The following is a 27,961-nucleotide window of genomic DNA, read 5'->3' as shown; positions in this document are numbered from 1 at the left end:
AGCAGATTAAGAAACTTAATATAGAGAAGAAGCACTATAAAGGCAGGCTTAGTATACTGGCCTAGCTAGACCAATCTTCAGCAGAGTATCTATTTATCTACTGGGGACAACAGATCTCAAAGATCAGCTGTATGGTCGGAGAGTTCAGACCTTGAAGTTGAACTGCAAGGCCTGTTTGATTGAGCAATTAAACCAGAATCTCAACCGCTACCTACCAGCCATCATGCTAGACCAGGATCCTAGATGGCATTCTCAGAAACTAGAGCACCCTTTTCGCGACTAGGCCGCGAAGAACTGGTATGAGCATGTGATCAGGTCTTCTGGATCCGGACAAGCAGGAGATGGCATTATTGAAGCAGTCTCTGGGCTCTTTCTGATTCAAGACGTACGAAGTCGTAGGTGTGTATCTGTTGGGCCAGCCTATACTGTGGCATCCCGCCAACCAACCCACTTCATCTTACCGCAAGACTAGGGCTCACTGGGTACGTGTAAGCTCTTTGCGAAGGGAGTCGTGATGAAATCAACGACCGAGATGGCATTGGCACCACCCCGCTATGGCACGCCGCAATTTGTGGTCATGCCGATACTGTTCGCGTGCTGGTCCAGGCAGGCGTTGACCCTCGCAAGCGAGATGCAGACTTTGGCTTCATACCACTAGACGAGTGTTGCAATGCAAGGATATGCAGATGTTGCAAGAGTACTGCTTGAGGCCGGAGTCAACCCACTCTCAGAAAGGAAATACGACCTTGGAATGCAGTACGGAAACGCGGCTATGGCCATACGCCAATCACCTCTCAGGGTAAGCTGACTGACTACCTGCCTTGCATCACGTGTACCGATCTTGAACTGACCGGATGCGGATCAGTATGCCTGCATTAATGGCCACGTTGAAGTTGTAGACGCCTGCGCGCTCTCTTGTGGGCTGTCCTAGCCCGGAGACCCAAGGTCGTCTCTAGACTCCTCCGATATCCAGAAATTGACATCGATGGATATTACTTCTCCTCCTCCTCCTTAGCCCGACCCCGTCTAGCCCTAACCCGACCCAACTGCTAATATAGGACCCCTGGCCGAATGCTCCTTATAAACCCTTCCTGGGCAAGGCTTAGCCTCGGGATCTGTCTGTCATCGGCCTGCATCTCATGCTCAGCATACCGCGCAATCAGCTGCTCCATTTCATAGGGGCTGTCATTTTCAATTCTTTGCCGCACTGTGCTTTGTTTGACACGGTCACTAACCTCGGCCTCAACGGGTCGAGGTAGGATCTCTCCATAACGTAGTCTATCATGCTGCCTAATTGAAAGCGCCTCCTGAATGCTGCTGTTAGTGCTTTCGCCTTGTAGCAAGGGTGCTTCAAGGGCTCTTGCGATCTCAAACGCGTCCAACGACATGTCGCGGCCGAGATGATGCCAATTCAAGAGAAGAAAACCAACAATGAGTGCCTGTATAATCATGCAAGCCAGCGTGATGGCCAGATACTCATAGTGGCTGTTGTATGCGCTCGAAACCTTGGTTACTTGCATTGTCAGCTGCTGGGGCAACCCTGCGGTTCTGTTGTAGTCTGAGTACGCAACGGCGCTGCGCAGCATCAGTTCACGGACTGTGTTGATGATATCGGTGGTAGGATCTCCCCATGTCATGTTGCATCTGCTGTATGTTGACATATCTGAATTCAGGTAATGACTGGCAGCCCTTTCCGTGCCGTTGAAGAGGTAACCATTCGTCGTCACTCCGATACAGAGGGCGAAGTGTGAAGCATAGAGTGAATTCACCACAAAGAAGATGCCCCCGAGCATGGTCTGAAACCCTCCCGCTCCGACGCTACCCGTGTAGAGCACGTCATATCCGGGCAGAGGCGAGTTGGCTTTCGAAAACTGAGTGACCTCGATTGTTTCATTCTGGCCCATCTGCCAGCTTCTCAATGTCGCAACACCATTGGTTACGGCTACAGGATATCCGATTGTGGCCAGGCGCATGACACATGTTCGTCTTGTCATCTGCGCAGCACACCCTGCATCGGCCTTATATATGATCGATGTATTCATCGTGCTATAGGGGAGGATGTCCTCTGTACCTCCAAACGTGAAGTTGACATTGAAGGTTGTAATCTGGTTATTTAACCCATTGGGGTTTTCAATCTGATCCCCGAAATACGCAGCGCCGATATTGTTGAAGTCGTAAGATATCGAGTCATCGTTGCAGCTTACGTCGAAACCTGGCGCCGGCAGCGTGAAGATGCATGTTGTGTTCGCATTACAGGCCTCCTCCATCGGCAGCAAAATGGCTTCGCGATTCGTGTATGCTCGGCTGACATTGCCAAACAACGGGGAGAGAACGTTGGGCGTATCGCCTCCGCCGGAAAAGGCGCTAAAATTGGCCGGAAATGAGGTATTCCAGACGTTGACGTTCGTGATCGTTGGCGAGGGCCCATATAGGTGCGCAGAGACGGTCGAAGCTCTCTGGATCAGCGGGCCATCCAGAATACTGACTATCAGGGAGACAATTGCAGCAAGCGCGAATTTGTCATTCGCTCGGTTCTGACCGAGGATCGCGGAGGTGCGGCGTTGGATTTCCAAGTCGAAGTGAAGCTTCCGGAGCTCTGCCCCTTTCAAAGCCTGCGTCCACCATGAGATCTCGTAACCTTTGCTGAGGGTCACCGCAAGGCACAAATTGGCAACACCGACAATCAGTGATAAGAGGACAGACACAGGTATAGTGTGAGATGGATGGGGCCAAGCGTTGACCTCTTTACCATCTGATTCTCCCAGGATCGCAGAGAGTGCCCCACAACATACCAAAAAGCCAAGTAGGTTGGCAACAGCAACCCAGGGGAAGTGTCTCCAACTTCCTGGGTTCCAGGCGACGCCAGCTTCTGCAGTGAAGGTTTGCATTGTTAGGAGAGAATTGCTGAGAGAAAAAACGATCGCTCGAGAACCGCTTTGAAACATAGCGGGATTGGGGCTCGGAGGGAGGCTGCTGTCCTTATAACGAGGAATGTGTTCAGCTGACAATACTCGACCCTGGTGACCTGACACTAACTACCTACATGTAGGTCTAGTCCCACATGTAGTGTCAGGTCACTACTTGTAGGGTCGAATATTGTTAGTTGAACCATGACCTCCCTTATAACCCAGAGCAGGCATCTACTAAGTAGGATTCGCTTAAAAGACGACTAATCCAGATATAGCCTTCAGCTTTCAGCTCTTGGATCTTGCAGCCTGATCCTGTCTAAAGGCTGGATAGATCGAATTCCACCCGTTCCGTTGAGGTTTCTAATTTTAGGACTAAGGGATGAGGGGGCACCGGCCCTCACAGATTCCCTCCTGGGGTTGTGCACATTGTGATCCTCCCGCGTTCCTCTAGGCAGGTGCTAATTCCCGGTGCATCGTGTTCCTTGCGGGCAACTTGCAAATCAGGCTCGGGTCGGCACGAAACGATTCATGGCAGAGCTCCAAAGCTGTCTATCAAAGCACTGAGCTTCACTATATGGGTTAGACGCTCTTCGAACTCCTTTGCTTTTACTTTTACTTTCTGAGCGCTTGGGGCCGTATCTCTACCTGATCATCGCTATTTCGAACACGAGAGGGCAGATTGGTAAACCACCTGTAGGGGTCCACGAAAACTTGCTGACAAACGATCACATGAGCTTGACTACTATTTTTAGTTGGTCAATGAATCCTGTGGAACAGAGCGCGGTTGGGGCCATTAAACATTTACCAGGAAGTTGAGAAATGGTTTACCAGTAAGCATTTCAAGGGGGTATGATTGATTGATTCAGATTTATTCATGACTGACCCAGCTGCCCTGGGGGGCCTGTGCAGCGTACAACTACAAATGCAAGGTCAAAGCCACCACCTTTCAGCTCTCAGGATTGAACTCCACCCCACCATCAGTGGTTGCTAGAAGTGGCTGGACTCGACTTGATGGCGGAAGATGAGGAGGTGCATACAGCCTTGGATATCGCAGCGGCCAACGGGAATGAAGAGGTGTTGTCGATATTTAACGTAAAGACTAATTATATTAGACAAGTACTAAATGGACTCTCAGTTGCTTCTTCGTTATCGCCGTATGGGACTGACATTGTCGGCCACATATATATGTATACATGAGTAAAAACAACACGTGAAGCGAATGGAGAGCCTCTGTGGTGCCCAGAAGTTGGTGTGATACCAAGTATTACTTGGCAGTCTCGGCGGTGCTTCTGCATAGGACAGCCTTATCAGTAAATTCATGTTGGGAGTTGTCGATGTTCTTCCCGGGTGCTTGCTGCTTTTGCAGCTAATGAGGTCATGTCTGGCTGCTCTTGACAACAACCATATATATATGTGGACACAGGGCCCTCTTTAACACCCAGTTATCCGAGAAGCTGAAGCACAATGCTGAGTAATGCTTGGACTTTGGATAAGACCAACCACAGTAAACTCGGTGTACGAGGTCTACCGGGGTATTAAATGTTAGCGCGAGACTTGTGCAGGGGTTGGGATCCACTACATCAAACACGCAGAGGTACTTCAAATAACAAGGCATTTGCTAATAAATTCAGGTACCTATCGTATCTCCCTGTAGCTGAATCACCATTTGCAGCCTGGCCGGCATTGAATGGGCCAGTGTTAGAAGAAAGTCCTCCGGAATGGCCTCCCACGCCTGTTGAATCGCGTCGCGTAATTCGTCAGACTTGAGGCTTTGCATATCAAAACGCATCTCTATCCAATTCTTTAGCCATCGCCACACATTCTCGATAGGGTTGAGATCTGGACTGCGAGCAGGCCAGTTGATGACATTTATTCCAGCGTTTTGGAAGGCCGCTTTTGTCGCTTTGGCCCTATGGCTAGGGGCGTTGTCGTGTTGGAAATACGTCAATCCGTGGCCCTTGACAAAATCAGTCACTAAGGGCAATATATATTTGACGTACTTTTCGGAATTGATCCCACCGTACTCCTTCTCCTAAAAGAAACCAGGGCCCTTTTTTTGGCCAGTAAAAATACCCCAAAACATCCAGCCATGAGGTTTCTGACGGACGAGAGCAAATGTTTCTGGATCTTCCGTATCGTGTATAGTGATCCATTGCTTAAAAAGCGGTTCATTGGTGGCCCACGTCTCGTCGGAAAAGGGTATATCTTCCCAGTCTTCAGGTTTCGGCTTCCGGGCTAGCCATTCCGTGGCCCAACGGACTCTGGCCCGTTTATTAGCCTTTGACAGTTTCAGACAGTAGCGACGAACCCTTCGTCTGTAACCAAGGCGCCGAAGGGCTGTACAAATTGCGTATTCGCCGTATTGTTGCAGTGAAGGGGGTAGAAAAAGCCGGAGATCCCCCTATGGGAGCCTTCGATAAAGGGGATCTGATAGAAGCCAGGCCTTCAATTCATTGTGTTTGGGGGTCGATATGACGGGCCGGCGGCCACATTTTTGACGCTTTTGTGGTGTTAAAGGTGAATTGCAGGCCACCTAGACCTGACGATAGGTCTTTTGGGTGGCCTGGGCAATTTGTTGATACGACCAGCCGGCATGTTGGCGGAGGGCCTGGATAGTGACGCGTTCATCACGCGACAACTCGATTGCCCGTTGGGCCCGTTGCTTTCGGATTTGTTGGAGTTTTTGGGCCCGAATCGTAGGGCTTTGTGGAGGGCTTGAAGATGGGAAGTCCATGAGGGAACAGGTCAAAATCAACGGGGTTAAAATCGACGCGCTGGAGGCGGTGGTGGTGGTGGTGGTGGTGGTGATCGCGAAAATCGACGCGTTGGTGTTGGTGGTGGTGGTTAAAAGTGGTGGTGGTGGCCAGGTGGCCAGTGGTGGGAGGTGGGAGGTCAAAATCGACTAGCCAAAAAGGGCTAAAAGTGGGGCCGATTTGAGAAAATCGGGGTTGAAAATGAGGTGACCAATAAGGTGATCAAAAAGTGAGAGGTATCCGAGCTAACATTTAATACCCCGGTAGACCTCGTACAAGTAATGGTGGCAACTTGGCAAGAAACCCACACCTCGAACCCGCATCCCCACTCTTCACGACTCGCAAGAGCCTTGGCGATGACTTCTGATGGAGCACACACGTCGTACCCCGGTTCCGGTATTCTTGGCGTGTGTGTGTCTCCTGGCAAAATTTTGCCGTTCTTCCGTTGAGAACATAAAAGATAGTCGACGCTCCCAGCTCACCTTTGGATACTTTCCCTCCAAGCCAGAAACGAGCTGGTAGCGTCGCTGGTTCTTCAAGATCAGATCGTGACAACTTTCTGCTCCCAATAAGTACCAAGAGCTGAGCGCTCGCAGTAATCTTGTTTTGTTCGCTTTGATCTATTTGAACTGCTTTTGCTGTTTTGTCAAGATCGTCGTTATCGACCATGAAACGACAGAAGCAAAACGGCGGTCCGTCCCAGGATCACGTCTCGGGCCAGAGCAACCGCACGCTATCCAAGCCTGCGCACGCCCTCGAGGCTGGGGCTGTTGCCGGTGAGCTCGAGACGGACTACATGAGCGGTCTCTCCGTCGCCGAGGCCGATCGCCGCCTCGAGGAATTCGGACCCAATGAACTGGGCGAGGCCGAGGGCGTCCAGCCCATCCGCATCATTGTCGCTCAGATCGCCAATGCCATGACTCTAGTAACACGTTCCATTTCCCCAGCTTTATAATAGACGTTGATTAGGCTCATTTAGAACTCCGCCAGGTGCTGATCCTCGCCATGGCCGTCTCCTTTGGATTCAGGTCGTACATCGAAGGGGGCGTCATCACTTTTGTGATCCTGCTCAACGTCGTTGTCGGCTTCTTCCAGGAGTACTCGGCTGAGAAGACTATGGACTCGCTGCGGTCGCTTTCTTCGCCGAGTGCCAGTGTCATCCGTGGCGGGGAGACGAGAGTCGTTCCCTCGGGCCAGGTAGTCCCTGGCGATCTCGTAGAGATCAAGATGGGCGACACCATTCCCGCTGATATCCGGTGCGCTGCACTTCTCCCTAATTCCCGCTGTACTCAGTCTGACCGCATGCAATAGTCTGATTGAGGTCGTCAACTTCGAGTCCGACGAAGCCCTGTTGACTGGCGAGTCCCTTCCCGTCCGCAAGAACGCCGGCGCCGTCTTTGATGACGCCACCGGTCCGGGCGACCGTCTTAACGTGGCCTTTAGCTCCGCCACCGTGACCAAGGGCCGCGCCAGAGGCGTCGTGTTCGCGACGGGCAAGTGCACCGAGATTGGCGCCATAGCTTCCGCCCTCCAGCAGAAAGACAGCAAGGTCCGCCCCGTCAAGCGCAAGCCGGACGGATCCGCCAAGCCGTACCGCTACCTCGAGGCCTTCACGCTGACCCTGACTGACGCCATCGGCCGCTTCCTCGGCGTCAATGTCGGCACTCCGCTGCAGAAGAAGCTGTCGCGCCTGGCCATCCTGCTCTTCTTCTCGGCCGTCATCTGCTCCCTGATCGTGCTCGGCGCCAACAAGTTCGACGCCAAGCAGGAGGTTATCATCTACGCCGTTGCCACGGGCCTGTCCATGATCCCCGCGAGCCTGGTCGTCGTGCTCACCATCACCATGGCCGCCGGCACGAAGCGCATGGTGCAGCGAAACGTCGTCGTCCGCAACCTCAAGTCTCTGGAGGCCCTCGGCGCCGTCACCGATATCTGCTCCGACAAGACTGGCACACTGACCCAAGGCAAGATGGTCGCGCGAGGCGCCTGGATCCCGGGCAAAGGCACGTACATCGTCGAGACCTCCAGGTCGCCCTTTGATCCCACCCACGGAGACATCCACTTCGACCCGCGCCAGCCTCGCGAGATCAAGCTCAACGACATGGCCGACCTCGCCCATAACAACGTCGATGCCAAAGACCTGCTCTCTGAGAGCAAAGCTGTATTGTGCCAGTTCCTCCGCGTTGCCTCCCTCGCCAATATCGCCACTGTCATGAAGTCCCAGGATGGTGAATGGCAGGCTCGAGGCGACCCCACCGAGATCGCGATCCAGGTCTTCTCGTCACGCTTTGGCTTCAATCGCATCGGCTTTGTCGGGGAGGATGACGGCTCCAAGTGGACCCAGATGGCGGAACTTCCGTTCGACTCTGACGTGAAGCGCATGTCTGTGGTCGTGAAGGAGAACGAGACCAACAAGCTATTCGCCTTCAGCAAGGGCGCAGTCGAGCGTGTCATCGATGCCTGCACTAGCTACTGCCCCCAAGACTCCGATGACACCGTGCCAATGCACGACGAGTTCCGTCAGGAACTGCTTCAGAACATGGAGGTCCTCGCCGCTCAGGGGCTCCGCGTGCTGGCCCTGGCGTCTAAGCCGTATGCCGGGGAGCTCAAGAAGGGCGACGACGTGGACCGTGCTTCCGTCGAGTGCGATCTGGTATTTCGGGGGCTCATCGGCCTTTATGACCCGCCTCGCCCGGAATCCGCCCCTGCCGTCCGCGCCTGTCACGAAGCCGGTATCTCTGTCCACATGCTCACGGGCGACCACCCTCAGACCGCGAGGGCCATCGCCATCGAGGTCGGAATCCTGCCTTCGCGCATGAATCTCATCGCTTCCGACGTGGCCGCGGCCATGGTCATGACCGCCGCCCAGTTCGACGCCCTGTCGGACGAGGAGGTCGATCAGCTCCCCGTTCTACCCTTGGTGATTGCCAGGTGTGCCCCCAACACCAAGGTCCGCATGATTGAGGCTCTCCACAGGCGCGAGAAATTCTGTGCTATGGTAAGGCCGACCCGTCCCAATGCTCATGCGGTGTACTTGGCTAACTTTTTGAATCTTTAAACAGACCGGAGACGGTGTGAACGACTCCCCTTCGCTCCGCCGAGCCGACGTTGGCATCGCCATGGGACAGGCCGGATCTGATGTTGCCAAGGAGGCCTCGGACATTGTCCTCAGCGACGACAACTTTGCCTCCATCGTGGCCGCCATCGAAGAAGGCCGCCGCATCTTTGACAACATCCAGAAGTTCGTCCTCCACGTCCTGGCCGAGAATATCGCCCAGGCCGGAACCCTGCTGGTCGGGCTCGCCTTCAAAGACAAGACCGGCTTCTCCGTCTTCCCCCTGGCGCCCGTGGAGATCGTCTGGATCATCATGGCGACCTCGGGCATGCCGGACATGGGCCTCGGCTTCGAGCGCCCCGTGCCCGACATCATGAAGCGGCCCCCGCAGTCCCTCAAGACGGGCATCTTCACCCTCGAGTTCTTCATGGACATGGTCGTCTACGGGCTCTGGATCACGGCCCTGTGCCTCGGCGCCTTCGTGCTGCGCGTGTACGCCTGGGGCAACGGCGACCTGGGCGAGGGCTGCAACGACGCCTACTCGGACCAGTGCGAGACCGTCTTCCGCGCCCGCGCCACGACCTTTGCCTGCCTGACCTGGTTCGCCCTCTTCCTCGCCTGGGAGATGATCGACCGCCGCCGCTCCTTCTTCCGCATGCAGCCCGGCTCCGACCGGTACCTGACGCAGTGGGTGCACGACATCTGGCGCAACCAGTTCCTCTTCTGGGCCGTCATGCTCGGCTTCGCCACGCTCTTCCCGCTGCTGTACATCCCCGTCATCAACAAGGTCGTCTTCAAGCACGTGGGCATCTCGTGGGAGTGGGCCATCGTCTTCGTCGCCGCGGGCCTCTTCTTCGCGGGCGCCGAGGCCTGGAAGTGGTGCAAGCGCGTCTACTTCCGCCGCCAGGAGGGCAAGGGCGGCGGCACCAAGTGGAAGGACACGGACCTGGAGCAGCGCGCGTTCGGCACCTACCTCAGCATGTCGTCTTCCATGGACACGCGCGCGAGCACCGTCCTCGAAAAGACCGTCGCCGCCAACCAGCCAAGGGATTGACTATGCAGGGGCGGGAAGCCCCGTTGCTCGAAGGCGCAGTTGGTTGAGGATGCGAGTGAGCGCAAGGGTGTGCTTACGCTCTCTCCGTCATCGCCTCCGTGGATGGTGAGTAGGCGTGGGCTGGGTGAGCAGCTGCACGTGAGTAAAGGTAAGTGTGGAAGTTGGATTGGAGGAGAAAGAAGCAGTGAGGGCCTTGTCATTCAAGCCAAGATGACTTCTACCCGCCATGTGATGCCAGTGATCAAGAGCACGCGCCATGCCATATCGCAGGGTGTTTCTGGTGGGAGAATGCCAAGGGAGGAGAGTTGCGGAGAGGGAGTAGTTGTTCCCGGCATAGTTAGCGTACGAGCTGAAGACAAGTATTTTGACCTGGGAAGGGAAACGAGCTCGAAGGCTGATACTGTGATGAAAGCCATTGCAATCAACATGGCCCGTCGGCCAGGTCAATCCCACGTATGCAAATGGAAGCCGTATCGAGGCTATGTTAAAGCTAATTTCGACAGCAACCCAAGTCTCGCCTAGTCTTGGCGGACATTTCCAGTAAGTATGACCTCATGGGAAGTGCGATCAAGCAGAACCAGCAGACTCCTCCATACAGGCCTCGGGTTGATATAAAGGGGCTGGCACGTATGCCTCAATTGTCCAGAAGTGATGTCCAACCGTTCACAGACAAGGAGGCGCATGGGAATTTTCGGGTATCCTGGAGATACTCTCAATGCTTCCAACAAGAATCAGGTGGCGTGTGTTTTTCCCACAGGCCCAGCAGTACTGGCAACGTTTCTATGCCTGGGCTGAGCAAGATGGGAATCCCTTTCTTCGCTTTGCTTATTAGTGCTGGGGTTATGTCTGGTTACGGGGTGATCACAATTGATTGCCTCCTTTCCACATTCATCTTCTCCTTTTCTGTTCCCAGCTTTGATCTTTTTCACATCGCTGCCGCTTTTTGTGACAAGCTATTCGGAATTCCTCCGTTTCAGTTTCCCAGCAAATGGTCTTCGAAGGAGGGGTTTGAAGATAGGTCTGACTCGGAGTTTGGTCTCCGCGTCCAGGCTAGGGCCGCCATCTTGTGTACATGAAGAGAGTATAATTGGGCTCGCTAACTCGATTGCAAACGGGTACTAAGTTGAGAACAACATAACCAGCACGTGCCCGGGAAAGGGTGACTTGTTATTCCAATACATGAGCTGTTGGAATGGAACATGTCCAACCAAGAGCTTTTTGTCAATGTCATTATATAAGCACAGCCGGCGCTAAAAAGCCACGTCCTGACAGCATCTCCGGACTTGTCGCCGATTGCGGAACAAACAACCGCCTTCCAGATCGCCGGGACGGATAGTTGGACCAGATCATGGAGCATCGACCCGGGAAGAACTTGGCGTAAGGCAACCTCTCCGAGCCCCTTTCCTTCAGAGTAACGTCTGACTGACACACGCGTGTCTTATCAGGTGCAAACGATGCCAGTACAGAAAGGCAAACATGCAATAAACCTCATCTTGAATTGCTATACTCGGGCGCTGACAACCCAGGGTAGTTGAAATGCTCCAGGACCGTGCCGTGCGACAGGTGTCAAAAGGCCGGGGTGGAGTGCGAGTATCGGAGCGTCGATCGGAAGAGGCGGCCAGCGTCTCAGGATCACGTAGCGGCTCTGCAAGATAGGGTGGCCTGGCTGGAGGGGTTCATCGCCAGCCTGCAGGATGCGTCGCCGGAGGAGAGAGAGTCCAAGTTGCGCGCGGTGGACCTGTCCTCGGCCTCCTCGGCCGGCAACGCCCCTTTCTCGACAACAGTAGTGAATCCACCCCTGTCTTCTCGCAGCACCAATGTCCTCAGACTCGGAACTGACGGTTCACCACCACCTTACCACGGAGCAACAAGCATCTACCAAGTGCAAATGGACTACGAGGGATCCACCCCCGCCGAGAGCAGCGACCTAACGCCCCCGTCCGCAAGCGAACCCTTCACCAGCACAGATCACGTCCTCCGCCACTTCGGCATCGACGTCGACTCGGACGCCGTCACGCAGTGCCTCGTCCAGTTCTTCAGGTGGCAGTACCCAAACCTCATGTTCGTGTACCGCGAGGCCTTCCTCCGGGGCCACTTCGGCGACCGGGCGGGGAGCAGGTACTGGTCGCTCTCGCTCCTTCTGTCCGTCTGCGCGCTGGGATCCCTGATGCTGCCGCGGGAGCACGGCGAAGGGGGCCGCGAGCAGCCAAGTGGCGAACAGTTCTACGGCGCGGCGGAGAGCATAGCGATGGTGACGGGCCTGACGCGGCCCAGCATCCCGACCGTGCAGACGTTCCTGTGCCTGGCGTTCTACGAGATCGGGCTGGGCAACCTGTCAAAGGGGTGGGCCTACTCGGGTGAGTGAGCCAGGGACAGTCTTCTCTTCCCGCACGAAAGGTCTGCCACCCCCTAACGCAAGAAGCAGGTATCGCGTTCCGCGTAGCCCAAGACCTAGGCATCCAAAAGGACCCAGAGCTGTGGACATCCCGTGGCTCCTCCCCGAGCAGCCAGGAAGACATGGAGGTGCGGCGGCGCATCTACTGGGGCTGCTACGTCTCGGACAAGCTCGTCAGCCTCGTCCTCGGCCGGCCCGTGCATCTACCGTACGACGAGGCGCAGGTCAAGGAGCTCGAGACCATGCCGTAAGTACATACACACAGCCTCCTTCCTTCCCTCCCCCCTAGCGACAAATACCCGGAACTAATAGACAAGGCCAAAGCGACGCCCCCTTCACCCTCCCCTGGCGCTCCGTAGGCTTCGACGACGACACGAGCCCGCAGCCCACAGACCGGTCCATGATCCCCTACATCAAGGAGCAGATCCGCCTCTCGCGCGTCATCGAGCGCATGCTCGGCACCGTCTTCTCCCCGAGGGCCGACGACGGCGGCGGCTCGGACCACCACCAGCAGCAGCAGCAGCAGGAGCAGCAGGACCGGCGGCGGCAGGCGCTCGACCGCCTCAACATCGACCTCGCGGCCTGGAAGTCGGAGCTTCCCGGCTGGGCCGACTTCAACACGTGGGAGTTTATCGACGAGCCGCTCAAGCCGAGCACGGCCGCGCTGCAGTAAGTCGGACAATGCATATTATACTTGCCGCCCAATGGGCTCTATAGCTAGCTGGTGGTTCCATTAGTCCCAGGGCTGGCTGACCCATGCTTATCCAGCCTCCTGTACAACAGCGCTCGTATTGCACTGAACTATAACGAGGCCGTGGCGCAAGAGACTGATGACCGCAGAGACCGAGCACGCGAGGTCTGTGCTAGATCTGCCTCAGAGATTGCTTCTCTTCTCCGTCGGTACCGTCATCAGTACGGACTGCGGCACGCCCCACTTGTCATCGTCTATGCCATGGCTCAGGCGATCCGGGCGATCAAAGCGCTAGGGACGACTGAAGAGGCCCGCAACCTTGTTGAAGCCATGTCCCAGTGTTCAGTTACATGGATGCTAGCCGAGAAGGTCCTGAATAGAAGGCTATGAGATAGGTTTGCCGTTGTATCGGCGTCAAGACCTCAGAGTTGTTGCCGTCTTGAGCAGTTGACTGGATCGAACAAAAGTGCAGGCAGATGAACATATCATGTTCAGACAGGATCGCACTATTCGATCCCAAACACAATCAATACATAATGTTTATTAGACAAGTGGCCAGAGATGCCCGAGGTAGCTCACGGAGCAGATAAATACAGACCACGAAGGCCACCGATCGAAGTCAGGGTATGGTTCCGCCATCAAACAATTTCCCTCGCTCTAGCAAACAAATTTCCATTACTCCGGAGCCCCTTCCAACGCCGTGAGCAAATATGTTAGCTGGTGAATACATCACGGAAAAGTCGTAAAGTAATACAGTCCATCTAGGACACAAGCCATGGTCGGCGACCCTTTCCTCTTCAAAGTCATAATCGCCATCTTGACCACAGAACATTCTATGTACCGAGGTTAGTGTTTGAACACGTTGTGGCGCGAAATGTCGTTTTGTTCACAGCTCATCAAAGTCGAGATAGTCCATCGAGCCGTGGAACTCGCCGCACTTAGAGCAGATATCCTCCTCGTCACTATCATCCCAGAGATCGACGACATCATCAATAGGATAGCCGGAGAAACGGTCAAACTCCATCCAGTCGCGCTGGTCAGAGTCACTAGATACAGGAACGCGCTTCCAGATGGTCTTGCGCTTGCAGTAGCGAGACTCGGGGTGGCCCAGTTCTTCGGGAGCAGGTGGCATCTCGATGAGCTCATGAGCGTGATGATGGTCATGGCTGGCTTGGGCGGCGGTGCTATTGCTCGCGGCAGCGCCATTGGCTTGAGCAGCATTCTTGGCGTCTCGGATAGCCTTGCGATAGGCACGGATGACCTTGGGAACAAAGTTGTAGCCCTGAAGGGGTTTAAGGCAGTTTCTGAGCTGGAGGAAGGCCGGTGTGCCATCCAAGAGGAGTCCGTCATCTTTGATCATGCCGGCAAGGTCAGCACTGGCTTTCATGCCCACCTCGCAGCTGGGCAGGCCGCAGACGATCAGCTCGTCAAGTGTGCAGCCCAGGTCGTGCGCGGCCACCTCGTGCAGGCTGCTGTCCGAGTAGGGCAGGAAATACTCGGGGAAGCTGACGAAGTCGAGGCGCATGGTCTTGAGATTGGGGAACAGGCGAGGCCTGTTGGCATTCTTCTCATGCTTGGGATCGTACGGCGCGCGAAGGGCCGACAAGAAGTCAATGACCTGGGTCCACGCATAGCAGTGGAAGCCCTTGCGGGCGAAGGACGTCTCCTTGGGACGGCGCTGGACGCGAAGGTTCACATCCTTCTTCAAGGTCGGGTGGTAGTCCTTGTCGAGCTTGTGCTTTCGAGGCTCATCGTCGTAGAACTGAGCGATGATGCGGAGATTGACGTGGCTGATCTTGCTGCGAAAGACAAACTCTAGGTCTGCAAACTTGAGCAGTGCTTGGGGTGTAGTGAAGACAAACGTGTTATTGGCCCACAGGGCCCTGGTTGCCTCGACACGAAAGGCCTTGCAGGAGGCAAGGAAGCCGAGGGCAAGATGCTTGTGTCGGGATTTCTCCTGAATGGTGATGTTCTCTGGCCGGGTAGGGGACAAGGGGTCCACCAGAGGCTCAGAGCTGGTCATGGCATAATGAACGATGCGGAGCAGGATCTCAGCAGGCAGGCGAGGCAGCTTGGAGCCGGTGCTCTCGATGCTGGAGGCTGCGGTGGAGGCGCGGGTCCTCCGGGTGCTCTGGCGGCGGGCAACAGACTGTTGCGGCTCGAAACCAAGTTCGGCAAAGCGGTTAGCGATGGCAGGGGACCATGGGACGCCGTGCTCCCGGAGGAGTTTCTTCAGGCGCATGTTCTCATCCTCAAGCTCCTTGTTCTTGAGGCGGAGAGGTTCATTGTAGGCGATCTTGGCCTGTTCATCCTGGTCACGGCCCTCCCAGGGGAATACAACCTGAGGTCGGGGTCAGCCCATGGTGCCGAGGAGGAGATAAGGAATTGAAAAAGTATCCGTTATCGTAAGCGGACCAACTCACCCGACGAGATGGCGTGGCCATCTTGGGAAAACTCGTTCAACGAGCGGCAGATGCTGGTGGGATAAGGAATCCGACACAATATGTGGCTCTAGGCGAGAAAGTGCAGAGAAATCAAGGGTTCGAGGATGGCAGGAGAAGGATTGAAGGACGGTGTTGATGAGTGATGAAGAAGAAATGGGTTGGCTTTGGCTGGACGGCGCTTCAGAAAAAGGTCTGGAAGGGGGGGGTTACTGGTGTATGGAGAGCACAGGTGGAAGGAGCAGCCCAGACAGATCACACACACAACGGACGGCGGCACCTCGCGCCTGCACCTACTGCACCGCAGATTAGGGGAATCCCAGCCAAAAGGGCAAGCAGTGAGCGCGGAAGGCTTAGTAGGTGACTAAGTGACTAATACGTCGGTCATCTAGGTACGTGTGCGTGAATGTGTGCTGTGCCTGTGTGCCTGTGTCGAAGTGAGACCCCACCTGGAGACCGTTGAAGTCATGCGTGATGCCACGGATGGGACGACGGGCAGCAAGAGGCAAGGCGAGACAAACGGGGGCGCGCGGCCGCGTCAACGCGTGATGTGGTGACGCGACGGGAAAGGAGAAGAAAGCAGTCGAGATTGCTTGACGGGGTTGTAGAGGAAGAAGAAAAAAGGATGAAGAGAGGAGAATGAGCTGAGTCTGACCCGAATGGAAGATACAGTACGGTACCTGTGGTCATCTGCTTTTTTCTCAAGATAACTACCAGTTAGTGTCGAGCACTCACTCACTCGCCCATAACTAAGCTCCTGGGTTTAGTGGAAACAATTCATGGTGGGGGCCAGCTCAGGAGCTCGAGGAGCTAAGGCGCTTGTTCCGGGGGTGACAATGGGGAAAGATCTTGCTCGTGTGGACTGGAGGCCAATGACCAACCCACTGGCTGTAGTTACTGCGTTCCCTCGAGAGACAACTCTATTGTGTTGCTGCTCTTTTTTAAATTCCCTCTAACAAGGCGGCCATTCACGACCCATATAGGGGCACGATCGCCCGGATCAAAGAAGCAGCATAATTTAGTTTGCCAGTCACGGGTGGATGTCTACGACTGCGTGAGTGTGTGTAGGTACCTCGCTGATGGGCTAACACCGCGCTGTTGAAGTGCCATGCCGCGTAGGTATCGGGATGCTGCATCTCTTCCTCCCACTCACCAGCAAACAATCTGTGCCCGCGGAACCTGGCAGCTGTTTCCACCCCAAGATACTAGGTAGGTAGGTGAGTAAAATGACACCAAACAAATACATCCACTCTGTCTGTTGGTGAAAGCAAGGACGAGAAGGGAGATGCGACAGCCCAACCCAGCTCAACGAGCTTGGGCCCCAGCTGAAATCGACCCGTGGGTAATAAGGTACGGGAACCGGCTCACCCGTTTCTTATTACCAGCTCGCATGCAGCAGAGACGCACCAGACTCGCCCGGTTGCGATGCGAGCTCAGTCAGCGAAGCGGCGGTGGTCTAGGCCTCGCTCGACTCCTTCTTGCGGCAGACGCACGGCCAAGCGAATCGGGAGTAAAAGCTCTACCCACACATAAGTTGTAGCTTCCTGAGCCAGCAGGCGGGTATCCTGAACAGCTGTTGTGCATTCATTCGCTCAGTCGGTAGGGGCATTCCTTATGAGATTATGGATAATTATTTCCATTGTGACATGCATGCAACCAGAGCGAGATCGATCAGTCAGTAGCCTATGTCGCTTCCCCTCAAATAACCGCCATTGAGCTGGCTCCTGGGTGCCTTTGTGCGGGTGAGAAGCGGTCTTTCAATTGATCGGCAGCAGCTACATTCTACGCTGAGATCGCGCCCGCTTCGGTACCGTGGAGCACCAGCTCGCTTTGACGTCATGATGGCGACAAGCAATCAGAACTGCACCTGCAGCCGCCTGTCCATGATGACATTGGAAATAGCGATGCGGTTTCTCTCAGGCTGGGCAGTGCTCCGTGACACAAGAGCTTCCGGCAGGTTGTCATGGGGGAGGTAGGACTGGAGCTGTTCAATTGCGTATAAGAGCGCATCGTCATCCTCATCTCCCATAATCACTTGTAGACACAAGACACACCATATCATATCCATTGAAGCAATTGCACAGGCTTACTTTATCAAAAGCTTCATAACAACTTCGAGTTCTGCTCTACTCTGCTCCTTACACAGTTACTTACACACCAACCATGTCTTTCTCCAACACGTCGACCGGCGACAAGCCCGCCGACCCCTACAAGGCGGCCAACCTCGACGAGAAGGTGACGCTCGACCAGAAGATCGAGGACCTCACCGAGTTCATCTCGTCCTGCAAGTTTGGCATGATGACCACGAGAGACTCGAGCAGCGGTCGCCTCGTCTCTCGATGCATGGCCCTGGCCGCAAAGGTGCGTACCATCTACACGACCCTGCAGAAGCACATTGTCCTCGAATCCCTCTAACACCAGCACCCACAGGAATCCGGCGGTATCGACCTCCTCTTCCACACAAACACAGAGTCCCACAAGACGGACGAGCTCAAGAGCGACCCCCACACCAACATCTCGTTCCTCAACGTGTCCGGGGAGTGGGCCTCGGTCTCGGGCGAGGCCTCCATCGTCACGGACCGCGCCCTCGTCAAGAAGCACTACAACCCCTCGCTCAAGGCCTGGCTCGGCGACCTGGGCGACGGCGTCCACGACGGCGGCGAGAACGACCCCCGCATCGGCGTCATCCGCGTCAAGGCCAACACGGCCACCTACTCCATCGTCAGCAAGAACATCCTCGGCCGCGCCGTCGAGGTCGCCCAGGGCGCCGTCACGGGCAAGCCCGCCTCGGTCAACAAGCTGCGCGAGGTCAGCGAGTCCGAGATTCAGCAGTGGCGGTCCTCCCACTAGAAGTCGTCGCCGTCGATGTCGCCAGAGACTGCTGATGCCGAGGCGGTACTAGGAGGGGTGCAACAACCTGTTTCTCCCATTTCTTTTGTATAATATAGCCAACGCCGTTTTCTAGTAATTCGAGGAAGAATGGATTGGAACCGTAAAATCATTAGTCTCCCTTCTTTCTATTGCGTGTGGTATTGCTCCTTCCATATCCTGTCCCAGTTGTCCTTGTCGATCGCAAATTCCCTCACAAAGTCGTGCTCCAGCTCGTGCGTCCTGTTGCCCAACAGGACCAGACTGTGCAGCGGCGGGCCCAGCTTGTCGTCGGCGTCGCACAGCTCCTTGAGCGTCCCCGCCACAAACGTCTCCTCCTTGCCGCCCACCCTCGCCGCGCCGATGGCCAGGCTGTCCGGCCCGTAGGCGCCCTCCTTGCGGTCCTCCTCCACCTCGAGCATCTGCCGGGCGCAGGTGCCCACGCTCATGTACCGCGGCGGCTCGTAGACGATGCGCCCCCGCGCCATGCTCTCGAGGTTGGGCTCCTTGACCTTGATGTCGAGCAGCACGAGGGTGTGCAGGCCGATGGCGCGGTTCTCCTTGACGCGGTCGTAGAAGCTCGCCGGGCGCCAGCTGTCGGTGAAGAAGACCATGGACACGGTCTGGCCAAAGTTGTACAGCTGCAGGCCGCAGGCGCCGATGCCCGACATGATGGAGGCGTTGGGGACGGTGCGGACGGGGATCTTGAGCTCGCGCGCGCGGAGGACGATGTCGGTGTGTGTCGTTGCGCTGTCGCAATTGGGAAGACACACTGTTAGTTTACTCCTCTTGGGATTTACTTGCAAGGGGTGCTGGCTGGTGGAGTGAACGGACGTACCCAAAGGGATCGCCGACGACTAGGAAGGCAACGTCTTCCGTCTGGGCGTCGCGGAGGATCTCATCGCTGTTGGACTCGACCATCTCGCGGTCGGCGATCGTGACAGACCTGCCATAGTACTTCTCCTGTCCGGGTATTAGCACAATGGCCTTCCCCCCAGCGTGTCGCAACTTCTCCTCTTTGTACGTACGAGGACAGCCTGATCGACGAGGAGAATGCTGGTATAGGCTTCGAGGTACACCCTTGAGGCCTTCTTAACCACCTCGAGCCCCTTGACGGTGATATCGGTCTCGTCTGAGAGACCGAGGCCGACTAGGTACAACATCTTGTCTGGACTGGCTGCGAGCTGTCGACTGCTTGGCGGGGTAATCTCGCGATGCGATCCAGGATGCCCGACAAAATTTCTTGGGTTCGCATCCCCGCTATCTTTATCGTTATCGCTATCAAGACCCCAACTAGCAACCAGACATGCATCACTTTTCTGGAAACGTGAGAGACCCAGCTTTACTAGAAGACTTTAGACACTGCAATCTTATTCTTTATTTAAGCATTGCCTTCTACTTGACGCTCAAGTCTTGTGTAATAGATCGCGGTACGAGATCGTGAACACAACGTCGTTCTTTGGATACGCCCTATCAAAATCCACCCTTCGAGCATCAACCACACCGGAACATCTTTCGGCCTCATCGAACCTCCGCAGCCCATCATGTCCGCCTACGGCACGCCCGCGGGCGACACCGGGTTCCGCAAGACGCGGGACCTGGACGAGTACGCCCAGCGCGCCAAGGAGCGCGAGCAGGCGGAGCGCGAGGAGGCCAAGGCGCGGTACGAGGCCAAGCTGGCCGGCAAGAAGTACTACAAGCCGCTCGACGGCACCGAGTCGCTGACGTCGGCGCGCGCCGCGACGCTCGACCTCTCGGCGCAGGTCGGCAAGGTGCAGCTCGTGCCCGCGGGCGCGGGCGTGGGCAAGCGCGGGCGCGGCGCGGGCTTCTACTGCGAGGCCTGCGACCTGACCTTCAAGGACAACCTGCAGTGGGTCGAGCACCAGAACAGCATGCAGCACCTGCGCGCCGTGGGCCAGACGGGCGAGGTGCGCCGCGCCACGCTCGCCGAGGTCGAGGCGCGCATCGACGCGGCGTGGGAGCGCGTGCGGGCCGCGCGCGAGGACAGGACGGTCGACCTCGCCGAGCGGCTGCGGATCCGGGCCCAGGAGGAGGACAAGGAGCGCGAGGCGCGCAGGGAGAAGAGGCGGGAGCTGGCGGAGCGCAAGCGCGCCGAGAAGGAGAAGGCGGCCAAGGTGGACTACGGCGAGGACGTGAGGATAGAGGGCGAGCACGACGAGGACGACATGATGGCCATGATGGGCATCAGCGGGTTTGGCTCGACGAAGAAGAAATGATGGAGCAGGCATTGGCCTGGGCACGGCCTGGTAGATGGTTACAAGGGCCTGTAGGCGTTTTGGGCGTTTTTGCCTCCTTTTAGTCATGATACCCAAGAATATGGACCAGAAAGGCTTCTCTAGGTAGCTCGAGTAACTACGAGCACCTGGTTGAAAGCTTCGACCTACTGGAATCGAGATAGAGAATGACCATCGTGGTGTGGAAAGACAATGGGCCAACCGAAGAACCTTGATCAAAAGATCAAAGGTAAGAACAAAGCTCCTCTCTTTATGCCCCCTTCCATGTGTCGTGATCGCATTGTCCCTCAATGGTGAATCGACAGGGGTGGTAGGTGGTCCTGTGCTCGCACATCATGGCAGTTCCTGATGTTCATTCTAACAACGCCCCCCACCTCCGCCATCTACAAATAGCGGGATCTCCACTCGCACTTGCAGGGACCTTAATGAGCACTCCTCCCGCTCACTTCCTCTTCAGCTTGGGTGCAGACGACCTTTAAATATTCTGGGACATTTTCACTCTTACCTTTCAAGCCGAGACTCTAGCATATACTTACCCGGTATCTCTTCTTTTCGTACCCCTCCAGACATACCACGTCGCCTTCTGCCGCGTGCCCACAGTACCGACTTCTCAAACCGATCACGATGGCATCACGCCTCGGAACCGCGAGCCCCGCCACCGCGGCTGGCGCGTCGGCCCTGCTTAAGCGGCAGCTCAAGCAGATGCAAACCGACAAGGACATCCCCGGCATCTCGTGCGGCCTTGTCAACGACTCCAACATCTTTGAGTGGGAGGTCATGCTCATGATTAGCGACGACGTCAAGTACTACGGCGGTGAGTTCTCTCCAAGCCCCTTCCCGCCTTCTCCCCTCCCCTCCTGTCCTGTCCGGCCCTCCCTTCTCTCTACACTTGACGCAATGAATGAATGGTATAACTGACCAGCTCCCCCCAAAAAAACAGGAGGCAACTTCCGCGCGCGCATGTCCTTCCCGCCGACCTACCCCCTCCTGCCGCCGAGCCTGACCTTCCAGGACCCCATCCCCTTCCACCCAAACGTCTACCCCAACGGCCTGCTGTGCGTCTCGATCCTGCACCCGCCCGAGGAGGACAAGTGGGGCTACGAGGCCGCCTCGGAGCGCTGGAGCCCCGTCCAGACGCCCGAGACCATCCTGCTGTCCGTCATCAGCCTCTTCTCGAGCCCCAACGACGAGAGCCCCGCCAACGTCGAGGCGGCGCGCATGCTGCGCGACGAGCGCGAGGGCAAGAACAAGGACTTCCGTAAGGCGGTGCGCAAGTGTGTCCGCGAGAGCCTGGGCGAGGACTAAGAGGGACCGAGCGAAGGAGGGAGCATTTGTCACCCTGGGTGGATTGCTAGGGGCGGCCACGATAGGACAGGGGAGATGGAGATGCGTTTGACCAGGGGCTTGCGGATCGCTGAGCTCACAGCCATTAGTGGCGTCGGAGGAACATGTTTCGCCTCGGAGAATGGGAACATAACAGCACTGGATGAGGGCGGCGTTCATGAGAGTAGTCTAGGCGGTTCTCTTTATTCTTGCATGGCGGCGCAGCACAATGGCGTTTGTCTCATTTCACATAGGTGTATTAACCATGATGCATTTGTTCCTGCACAGGACCACTTTGACTGAAAAGAAAAAAAAAACTTTTATGCTGGGGGTATCGTTGAATGTGTCTATTCCATCTTCTGTTACTTCACCAAATCGCTTCTCTCATGCAGAAATGCCGAGGATCGGGGCCACAACCGCATCCCACTCCTCGTCCCAACGGCGACTGCCCTCCTTCACGGCGCCGTTCTTGAGCACACTGAGCTCTTTGGCACCAGAGGGTTGCAGCAGGCGGCTCAGCGTCGCTGACAGCTCGTCCGGTGTCTCGAAACCGCATCCATTCTCGCCTTCCTTGACCAGCTCCGAGAAGCTCTCGTACCCCGAGTAGGCCGCCACCGGCAAGCCCGCGCCAAACATGTCGACCACCTTCATGGGCAGGTCAACGCCAGAGCTGGACTTGTGCAGGCACACACCGAGGTCAGCGGAAGCCAGGAGGGTGGCGTAGTCCTCAAAGGGGAGAAACATGGTCTGAATGCGGATGCCGGGCAGCAGGCCTTTTTGCGTGAGCTGGGCGATCTTGTCCTCGTACATGGCCTTCTGGGGGCCTTTGCCAGTGATGATGGCTAGCAGGGGTGTAGTCTCGGCTTCCTTAGCCTGGGATGTCTCAGTTTGACCAGCATATTTGGTCAGAGCATCGAGTAGCAGGCCAAAGTCCTCATCCGGAGTCCACGAAGTACTGCTGACGATAAGCCTGGCCTTACCGTCGACAATGGTGGAAGCCATAGCCTCATTCTCGAGGAGGCGACTGAGGAACTTGAGACGCTCAGATGAGTTACTCATGGGGCTGAAGATAGTGGCCGGTCTGTCATGCATGGCGACAACCCGGTTCTTGATGCCGTAGGGCGGCTTCTGCAGTTGGCGGGCCATGGCATTGGTGACGGCAATGTTCTCGTTGCCGGCTTTTGCAAAAAGACATTCGTAGAGCTTCGAGATCCGTACAAAGAGGTGGGACGGTCCGCGGGTACCGGCAAGAATGGTCCAGCCATAGTTGTGCCAGTCAATCACAACACGGTGGTTTCTAACGAGGCTGACGAGGAACGCGATGGCGAGGGTAGGGATGGAAGGCGGGTTCTGGACGATGAGGAACTCGCAGGGTGGTGTCTTGTAGCAAAGGACCATCCAGAGGTCGTAGATCTGCCAGAGCACCTTGAACGGGGCTGTCAAGATGAAGGGGACGGCCTTGGACTGGAGTAGCTTTGGCGGTGCGCTCAAGCCCCAGATGCGCACGTTTGTGTGTTGGACAAGTTCCGCAAGAGGTGGTGATTCTACGGCGATGATTAGCTATATTTTGTCTTCCAATTCAAAGATATGTGGTGGATGTGTACCATTGTAGCCGATGAGCTCGACTGAACCGCCATGCTTCGCAATGCTCAGGGCATGGTACTGCATGCGAGGGCTCCGTCCAATGTCGCCAAGGACCAGGACCTGGGCAGATACCTTGCTTTTGGCAGTTTTGGTGTAGCGCTTCGGCCAGAAGAGCAACAGGACGACAAGGTCGAGCACCCACACCAAGACGGCAGCGGTGATGATATGTGACCTCTCCATGATGCTGGCCTTTTCCGCTGGTGTGTCCTGGGCTCAGGTACCATATGTCGTTCTCACATGCGGGACAAAAACGGGGGATGAGGTGTAGCACAGCTACGTGCCACCGTTGATCAGAAAGGTGAAGCTCTCACACACCGAGCTTGAGGCCAGTCCAGTGTTCAGTGTCGTGTCTCGCACCTGTGGACGCCATGCAGGGATCCGCCCAGCACTCGTTCAGGCGTCGATAAGGTCGCAGCTCCTCCACAACGGCTGGCAAAATTACCCGCTACTCCCGCCAAGCCCTGCCAAGCAGGTGCTACCGCTTCTTAGTGCCTGCAATCTTGCGACTGGGATTGCGAGTCGAAAAAGGAAAGAGCGCCCCAAGGCGCCAATCACCGGGCGCAACGGGCAGGAACGTGGTCATGGATTCCCCACACTGCATCTCTCAGGAGATCCTGAAAGGGGAAAACGCATCTGGAGGTTCAGTCAACAATGGAATGCGGCGAGCCCTCCACTTGACGCCTCAATTGTCGTCCTTATCTCTCTCTCCATCTCCGCCGCCCGCTGTGGTCTTGCGACCTGTCAATTGATTTTTCCTTCCCACCACCCCTCCCGTTGTACGGATCTGGCATTCTTTGATTCCCCTCAGATAGCAGCCAATTCGACTGCGTTGCTTTCCCGTCTCTTGGGCAGCCGTGACGCTAAGGCGGAGATCGAAGCTCCAATCCTTCGACTCATCCGAGCACGAGTCGGGCAAGCAAGCCTTCGGCGGGGAAATCGACGGAGGATTCCCCATTGCATCATCTTCAAGCCCTCAATTCTCGACTGCCAGCAAGCGTTTGCCAGTGCCTTCCACTCACTGTGCGGTACCTACAGCCATATCCACGGGCTTACGGAACGACCTCCCCCGAGCCACGAAACCTCCCAAGCATACTTGATCACCATCCATGATAAGGACCCTGACCGCATTCGAGCTGTAGGGCTGTCGACCATACTCCGACCGACAGCCACGGCAGCCGAAAGACCATGACCTCGTACACTCTCCCGGCGGGGGTTCTACACTCGCACGCCGACCAGCACACCACTCACATGCACGTCCATTCGCACTCGACGCCACCCTTCGGTGCTCTCGGCAAGTCTCTGCGACCGGAGAAGCCCAGCACTCCGGCCGAGAACGGGCACGCGCACGACCACGACCACGACCACGATCATAGTAATGACCACGGCCACGACCACGGCCACGGCGATGAGCATAGCCATGGCCATTCTCACAACCTCCCGCAGTACCGAGCCAACTCGAACCATCCCATGCGCGGCCGTCCTAACCTTCCACCTCCTCTGTCATCCGGACACGGCTGGACAAAGTCGATCTCAGCCGGTGGAAAGCCTATGATAACGCCTACAAGTGCCGTGTTTGACAAGGTCTACTCGCCGCCGGCCCAGCTCGCTGTCAAGAGCCATGCCCATGACCATGACCATAGCTCCATCCAGCGATCATCAGTGACCAGCTTTCTCCTCGACTACACAGCCAAATGGCCGCTGTTGCACGCAATAATGACCGAGAAGGACTCTAGGAGGATTTTCTATTTTATGAGGTAGGAGTGATACCAGACATCCATGATATCGCGTTCGTCTTTGCTAATGTGGACATTTTCAATAGTCTCAACTTCGGCTTCATGACGATTCAGGCGTTTTACGGCTATGTCACAGACTCGCTTGGCTTGCTGAGCGATAGTGTGCACATGTTTTTCGACTGTGTGGCGTTGGGGGTTGGACTGTTTGCGGCAGTCGCAAGCAAGTGGCCTCCCAGCGAGAGATTTCCGTACGGGTTCGGGAAGGTCGAGACCTTGAGCGGCTTCGCCAACGGTATTTTCCTAGTGTACGTTTTTATCGTTTCCACCGGCACCCCCCATGTTGGTTCTGCGGTCGCTAACCGTCATGCAGACTCATTAGCGTCGAAATCATGTTCGAGGCGTTCGAGCGGATCATCGAGGGCCACGAGACGAAACGGCTCGGCGAGCTGTTCATTGTCAGCACGTTGGGCCTTTTGGTGAATCTTGTCGGCATGGCTGCGTTTGGTCACCACCATCACGGGCACGACCACGGCGGCCACTCGCATGGCCACTCGCACGGACATGCTCACGACCACGGCCACTCGCATGACCACGACTCGGGCTGCAATCACGACAAGGACCACGACCACGACCACGACCACGCACACTCTCATGAGCACGGACACGACCATGCGCTTCCCCATGCAGGTCACAGCCACAGCCATGGGCACTGCCACGACAACGAAAACATGTACGGGATCTACCTGCACGTGCTCGCAGATACGCTCGGCAGCGCAGCGGTTATTGTATCGACTATCCTCACTCATTTCTGGTCGTGGGCCGGCTGGGATCCCCTAGCATCATTCCTGATCGCGGTGCTGATCCTGGGCTCTTCGATCCCTCTGGTCAAGTCTTCGGCGCGCCGGTTACTGCTCACGATTCCGGACCAGCTCGAGTACAACCTGCGCGACACGCTGTCGGGCATTACGGGCATCCGCGGGGTCGCCAGCTACACGGTGCCGAAGCTGTGGATGGACGACCGGGGCGGCGCGGACGACAAGCTGTTGGGCATGATGCACGTGGTTGCGATCCGCGGCGCCGACATGGACGACGTGAGGGAGCGCGTGAGGAGCTACCTTGCGGGCAAGGGCATTGACATCACGCTGCAGGTTGAGAGGGAAGGTGACACGACATGCTGGTGTGGCAACGGGCGCAGTCCTCTGGGCCACAGCGCAACCAGGAGTGTGGCGTTTTAGGCGGGCGACATGGTGTAAAGGTCACTTTTTTCTTGGGGATGTTCTCTTCTTGGATGGCGGTTCTCGTCACCCTTTTGCATAAAAGACTGGGACCAGCATTTATATATACCGGGGGGGTTGTTTCTTGGGAGTACGACGAGGGCTTGGACATAGCATCATACAGTTACCTGAGACTAAGTAACGCCATTGGGGGCGGGGAGGGGGGTAGTTGTATTTGTGTAGTCATAGTCTCTCACGGAGTTGGGATGAGGGTTTAACGGAATACCACAGAAATATGTATCACCTCTTGGCGACATGCAGAATGAGGAAATCGCATGCGATGTGTGGCATACCAACCAAGTAGGAATTGCAGATGTGTGGCCTAATCGAGCATGTTCCTTTCGCCCAGTGCAGCGTGACAGCACCAGCGACAGCGTTCACATTCAGCCCAGATGAGGCGCGGCCATCCCCACTCGCGTGCAACGACGCATGACATTTGATGGCACGATCGACCATCTTTGTGTGCCTGTGCCCTCCTGTGCCCAGTGACATCCATTTCCGACTGGTCCATCCATCCGCCTGTCCGGGACAATCGCAACGAGCCGTTGCAGAGCGCGCGAGTGGGAGGGACTGGGAGTGGGCTAGGTTCAGGGCCTGATTAGCGCCACAAGCCGAGGGCAGCCAGCGCTGTAACCCCACGTTTTGGTGGGGGTTGGGGGCCAACGGGGCGAGCTTGCACAGGGGGGGTTGTGTTCTGCTGCGTCACTTTTTTTCTGTTCTTATTAGTGGGCTTGCCGAGAAATAGGCCGGGGGAATACCTTGTCCCAGCCGAACGACCGAGGCAGGCGCCTCATCTGGCAGTGCGGGAACGGCTGTCGAGCGGCACAAGGATAGAGGATGGTCAGGATTGGGAATGGTCGCAAGACTGGAGGATTGGGGAAATGGCTATGGTTTTTGGAGAAAGATGTGTGTGTTGCGGGGAATTTTTATTTTTATTTTTATTTTTTTGACCTCTTCCCATCCATCCATCCTTTCTTTCAGCTTCACGTCTTCGATTCTACTCTATCTTGTGTGGCCGGAACTTCCCCCAATTGCACAGGTCTGAAAGGAATAACTAGACCGGCGGACAAGTCTTACAATCCTTCGCTTTCACGAGCCAGCATCGAAGCGAGAGCTGACCCAGATTTGCTCCACACCAGCTCCCCGTTTCCCGTCGTCGTTCGTCGCAGAACTCCCGCGAGGGCTAAATTGTGCCGAGGCTGGGGGGGTCACCGCATCCACCACCATTTTTTGTGACGTCTACAGGGTTCGCAGGCTCACGAGGACACTTTTTCTGTCTTCCCTGGTGCAAAATACCCCTTCTTCTCTCGACGAGCGATAGACGACTCCTTGAGGTTTCATTCTGGAAAGACCGGCGCATTGGTGCTCGTAACAGCTTGACGTGACAGCAGGGAGTAGCTTGAGAGGCACGCCAAAGACGCACTGAGCCGAGACTCGTCCTCGCCAGCCAGCTTGTTCTCCAACGAACCTCCGTACGAGCGTGGGAACGATCCGTCCGGAGACACCAAAAATCACTGTTTTCTCTCCCATCACACCACACACACACACACACCAACCAGCCTACAC

At 56.2% G+C, this 27,961-nt stretch overlaps 10 protein-coding genes across 10 annotated transcripts; 6 read left to right on the top strand and 4 right to left on the bottom strand.

Moving 5' to 3' along the window:
* Positions 1-1,049: 1,049 nt before the first annotated feature.
* On the bottom strand, positions 1,050-2,888 carry E0L32_000279 (uncharacterized protein; the record flags this gene model as incomplete). The annotated part of the gene is made up of 1 exon (XM_031137018.1): positions 1,050-2,888. The coding sequence occupies one exon, from the start codon at positions 2,886-2,888 to the stop codon at positions 1,050-1,052; it is 1,839 nt and encodes a 612-aa protein (XP_030997656.1).
* Positions 2,889-6,329: 3,441 nt separating this feature from the next.
* On the top strand, positions 6,330-9,771 carry E0L32_000278 (uncharacterized protein; the record flags this gene model as incomplete). Its single annotated transcript, XM_031137006.1, has 4 exons — positions 6,330-6,587; positions 6,632-6,918; positions 6,974-8,660; positions 8,725-9,771. The coding sequence occupies 4 exons, from the start codon at positions 6,330-6,332 to the stop codon at positions 9,769-9,771; spliced, it is 3,279 nt and encodes a 1,092-aa protein (XP_030997655.1).
* Positions 9,772-11,119: 1,348 nt separating this feature from the next.
* E0L32_000277 (uncharacterized protein) lies at positions 11,120-13,247 on the top strand (the record flags this gene model as incomplete). The annotated part of the gene is made up of 5 exons (XM_031136995.1): positions 11,120-11,148; positions 11,428-12,128; positions 12,191-12,413; positions 12,479-12,835; positions 12,935-13,247. The coding sequence occupies 5 exons, from the start codon at positions 11,120-11,122 to the stop codon at positions 13,245-13,247; spliced, it is 1,623 nt and encodes a 540-aa protein (XP_030997654.1).
* A 496-nt stretch (positions 13,248-13,743) lies between these two features.
* Positions 13,744-15,301, bottom strand: E0L32_000276 (uncharacterized protein; the record flags this gene model as incomplete). The annotated part of the gene is made up of 2 exons (XM_031136984.1): positions 13,744-15,198; positions 15,281-15,301. The coding sequence occupies 2 exons, from the start codon at positions 15,299-15,301 to the stop codon at positions 13,744-13,746; spliced, it is 1,476 nt and encodes a 491-aa protein (XP_030997653.1).
* A 2,160-nt stretch (positions 15,302-17,461) lies between these two features.
* On the top strand, positions 17,462-18,148 carry E0L32_000275 (uncharacterized protein; the record flags this gene model as incomplete). Its single annotated transcript, XM_031136973.1, has 2 exons — positions 17,462-17,659; positions 17,729-18,148. The coding sequence occupies 2 exons, from the start codon at positions 17,462-17,464 to the stop codon at positions 18,146-18,148; spliced, it is 618 nt and encodes a 205-aa protein (XP_030997652.1).
* Positions 18,149-18,315: 167 nt separating this feature from the next.
* Positions 18,316-19,329, bottom strand: E0L32_000274 (uncharacterized protein; the record flags this gene model as incomplete). The annotated part of the gene is made up of 3 exons (XM_031136962.1): positions 18,316-18,916; positions 19,005-19,129; positions 19,195-19,329. 3 exons carry the CDS (start codon positions 19,327-19,329, stop codon positions 18,316-18,318), a joined length of 861 nt encoding a protein of 286 aa, XP_030997651.1.
* A 381-nt stretch (positions 19,330-19,710) lies between these two features.
* E0L32_000273 (uncharacterized protein) lies at positions 19,711-20,403 on the top strand (the record flags this gene model as incomplete). Its single annotated transcript, XM_031136951.1, has 1 exon — positions 19,711-20,403. The coding sequence occupies one exon, from the start codon at positions 19,711-19,713 to the stop codon at positions 20,401-20,403; it is 693 nt and encodes a 230-aa protein (XP_030997650.1).
* A 642-nt stretch (positions 20,404-21,045) lies between these two features.
* Positions 21,046-21,726, top strand: E0L32_000272 (uncharacterized protein; the record flags this gene model as incomplete). Its single annotated transcript, XM_031136940.1, has 2 exons — positions 21,046-21,235; positions 21,344-21,726. The coding sequence occupies 2 exons, from the start codon at positions 21,046-21,048 to the stop codon at positions 21,724-21,726; spliced, it is 573 nt and encodes a 190-aa protein (XP_030997649.1).
* Positions 21,727-22,128: 402 nt separating this feature from the next.
* On the bottom strand, positions 22,129-23,568 carry E0L32_000271 (uncharacterized protein; the record flags this gene model as incomplete). The annotated part of the gene is made up of 2 exons (XM_031136929.1): positions 22,129-23,288; positions 23,349-23,568. The coding sequence occupies 2 exons, from the start codon at positions 23,566-23,568 to the stop codon at positions 22,129-22,131; spliced, it is 1,380 nt and encodes a 459-aa protein (XP_030997648.1).
* Positions 23,569-24,636: 1,068 nt separating this feature from the next.
* E0L32_000270 (uncharacterized protein) lies at positions 24,637-26,356 on the top strand (the record flags this gene model as incomplete). The annotated part of the gene is made up of 3 exons (XM_031136918.1): positions 24,637-25,142; positions 25,208-25,426; positions 25,492-26,356. 3 exons carry the CDS (start codon positions 24,637-24,639, stop codon positions 26,354-26,356), a joined length of 1,590 nt encoding a protein of 529 aa, XP_030997647.1.
* Between the last annotated feature and the right edge of the window lie 1,605 nt (positions 26,357-27,961).

Source organism: Thyridium curvatum, assembly GCF_004353045.1.
Source record: "Thyridium curvatum strain D216 chromosome Unknown NODE_1_length_1224711_cov_81.814160, whole genome shotgun sequence".
NCBI classification, from domain to species: domain Eukaryota; kingdom Fungi; phylum Ascomycota; class Sordariomycetes; order Thyridiales; family Thyridiaceae; genus Thyridium; species Thyridium curvatum.
Note: the sequence above shows the minus strand (reverse complement) of the source record. Positions and strands in the feature narration are given on the sequence as shown.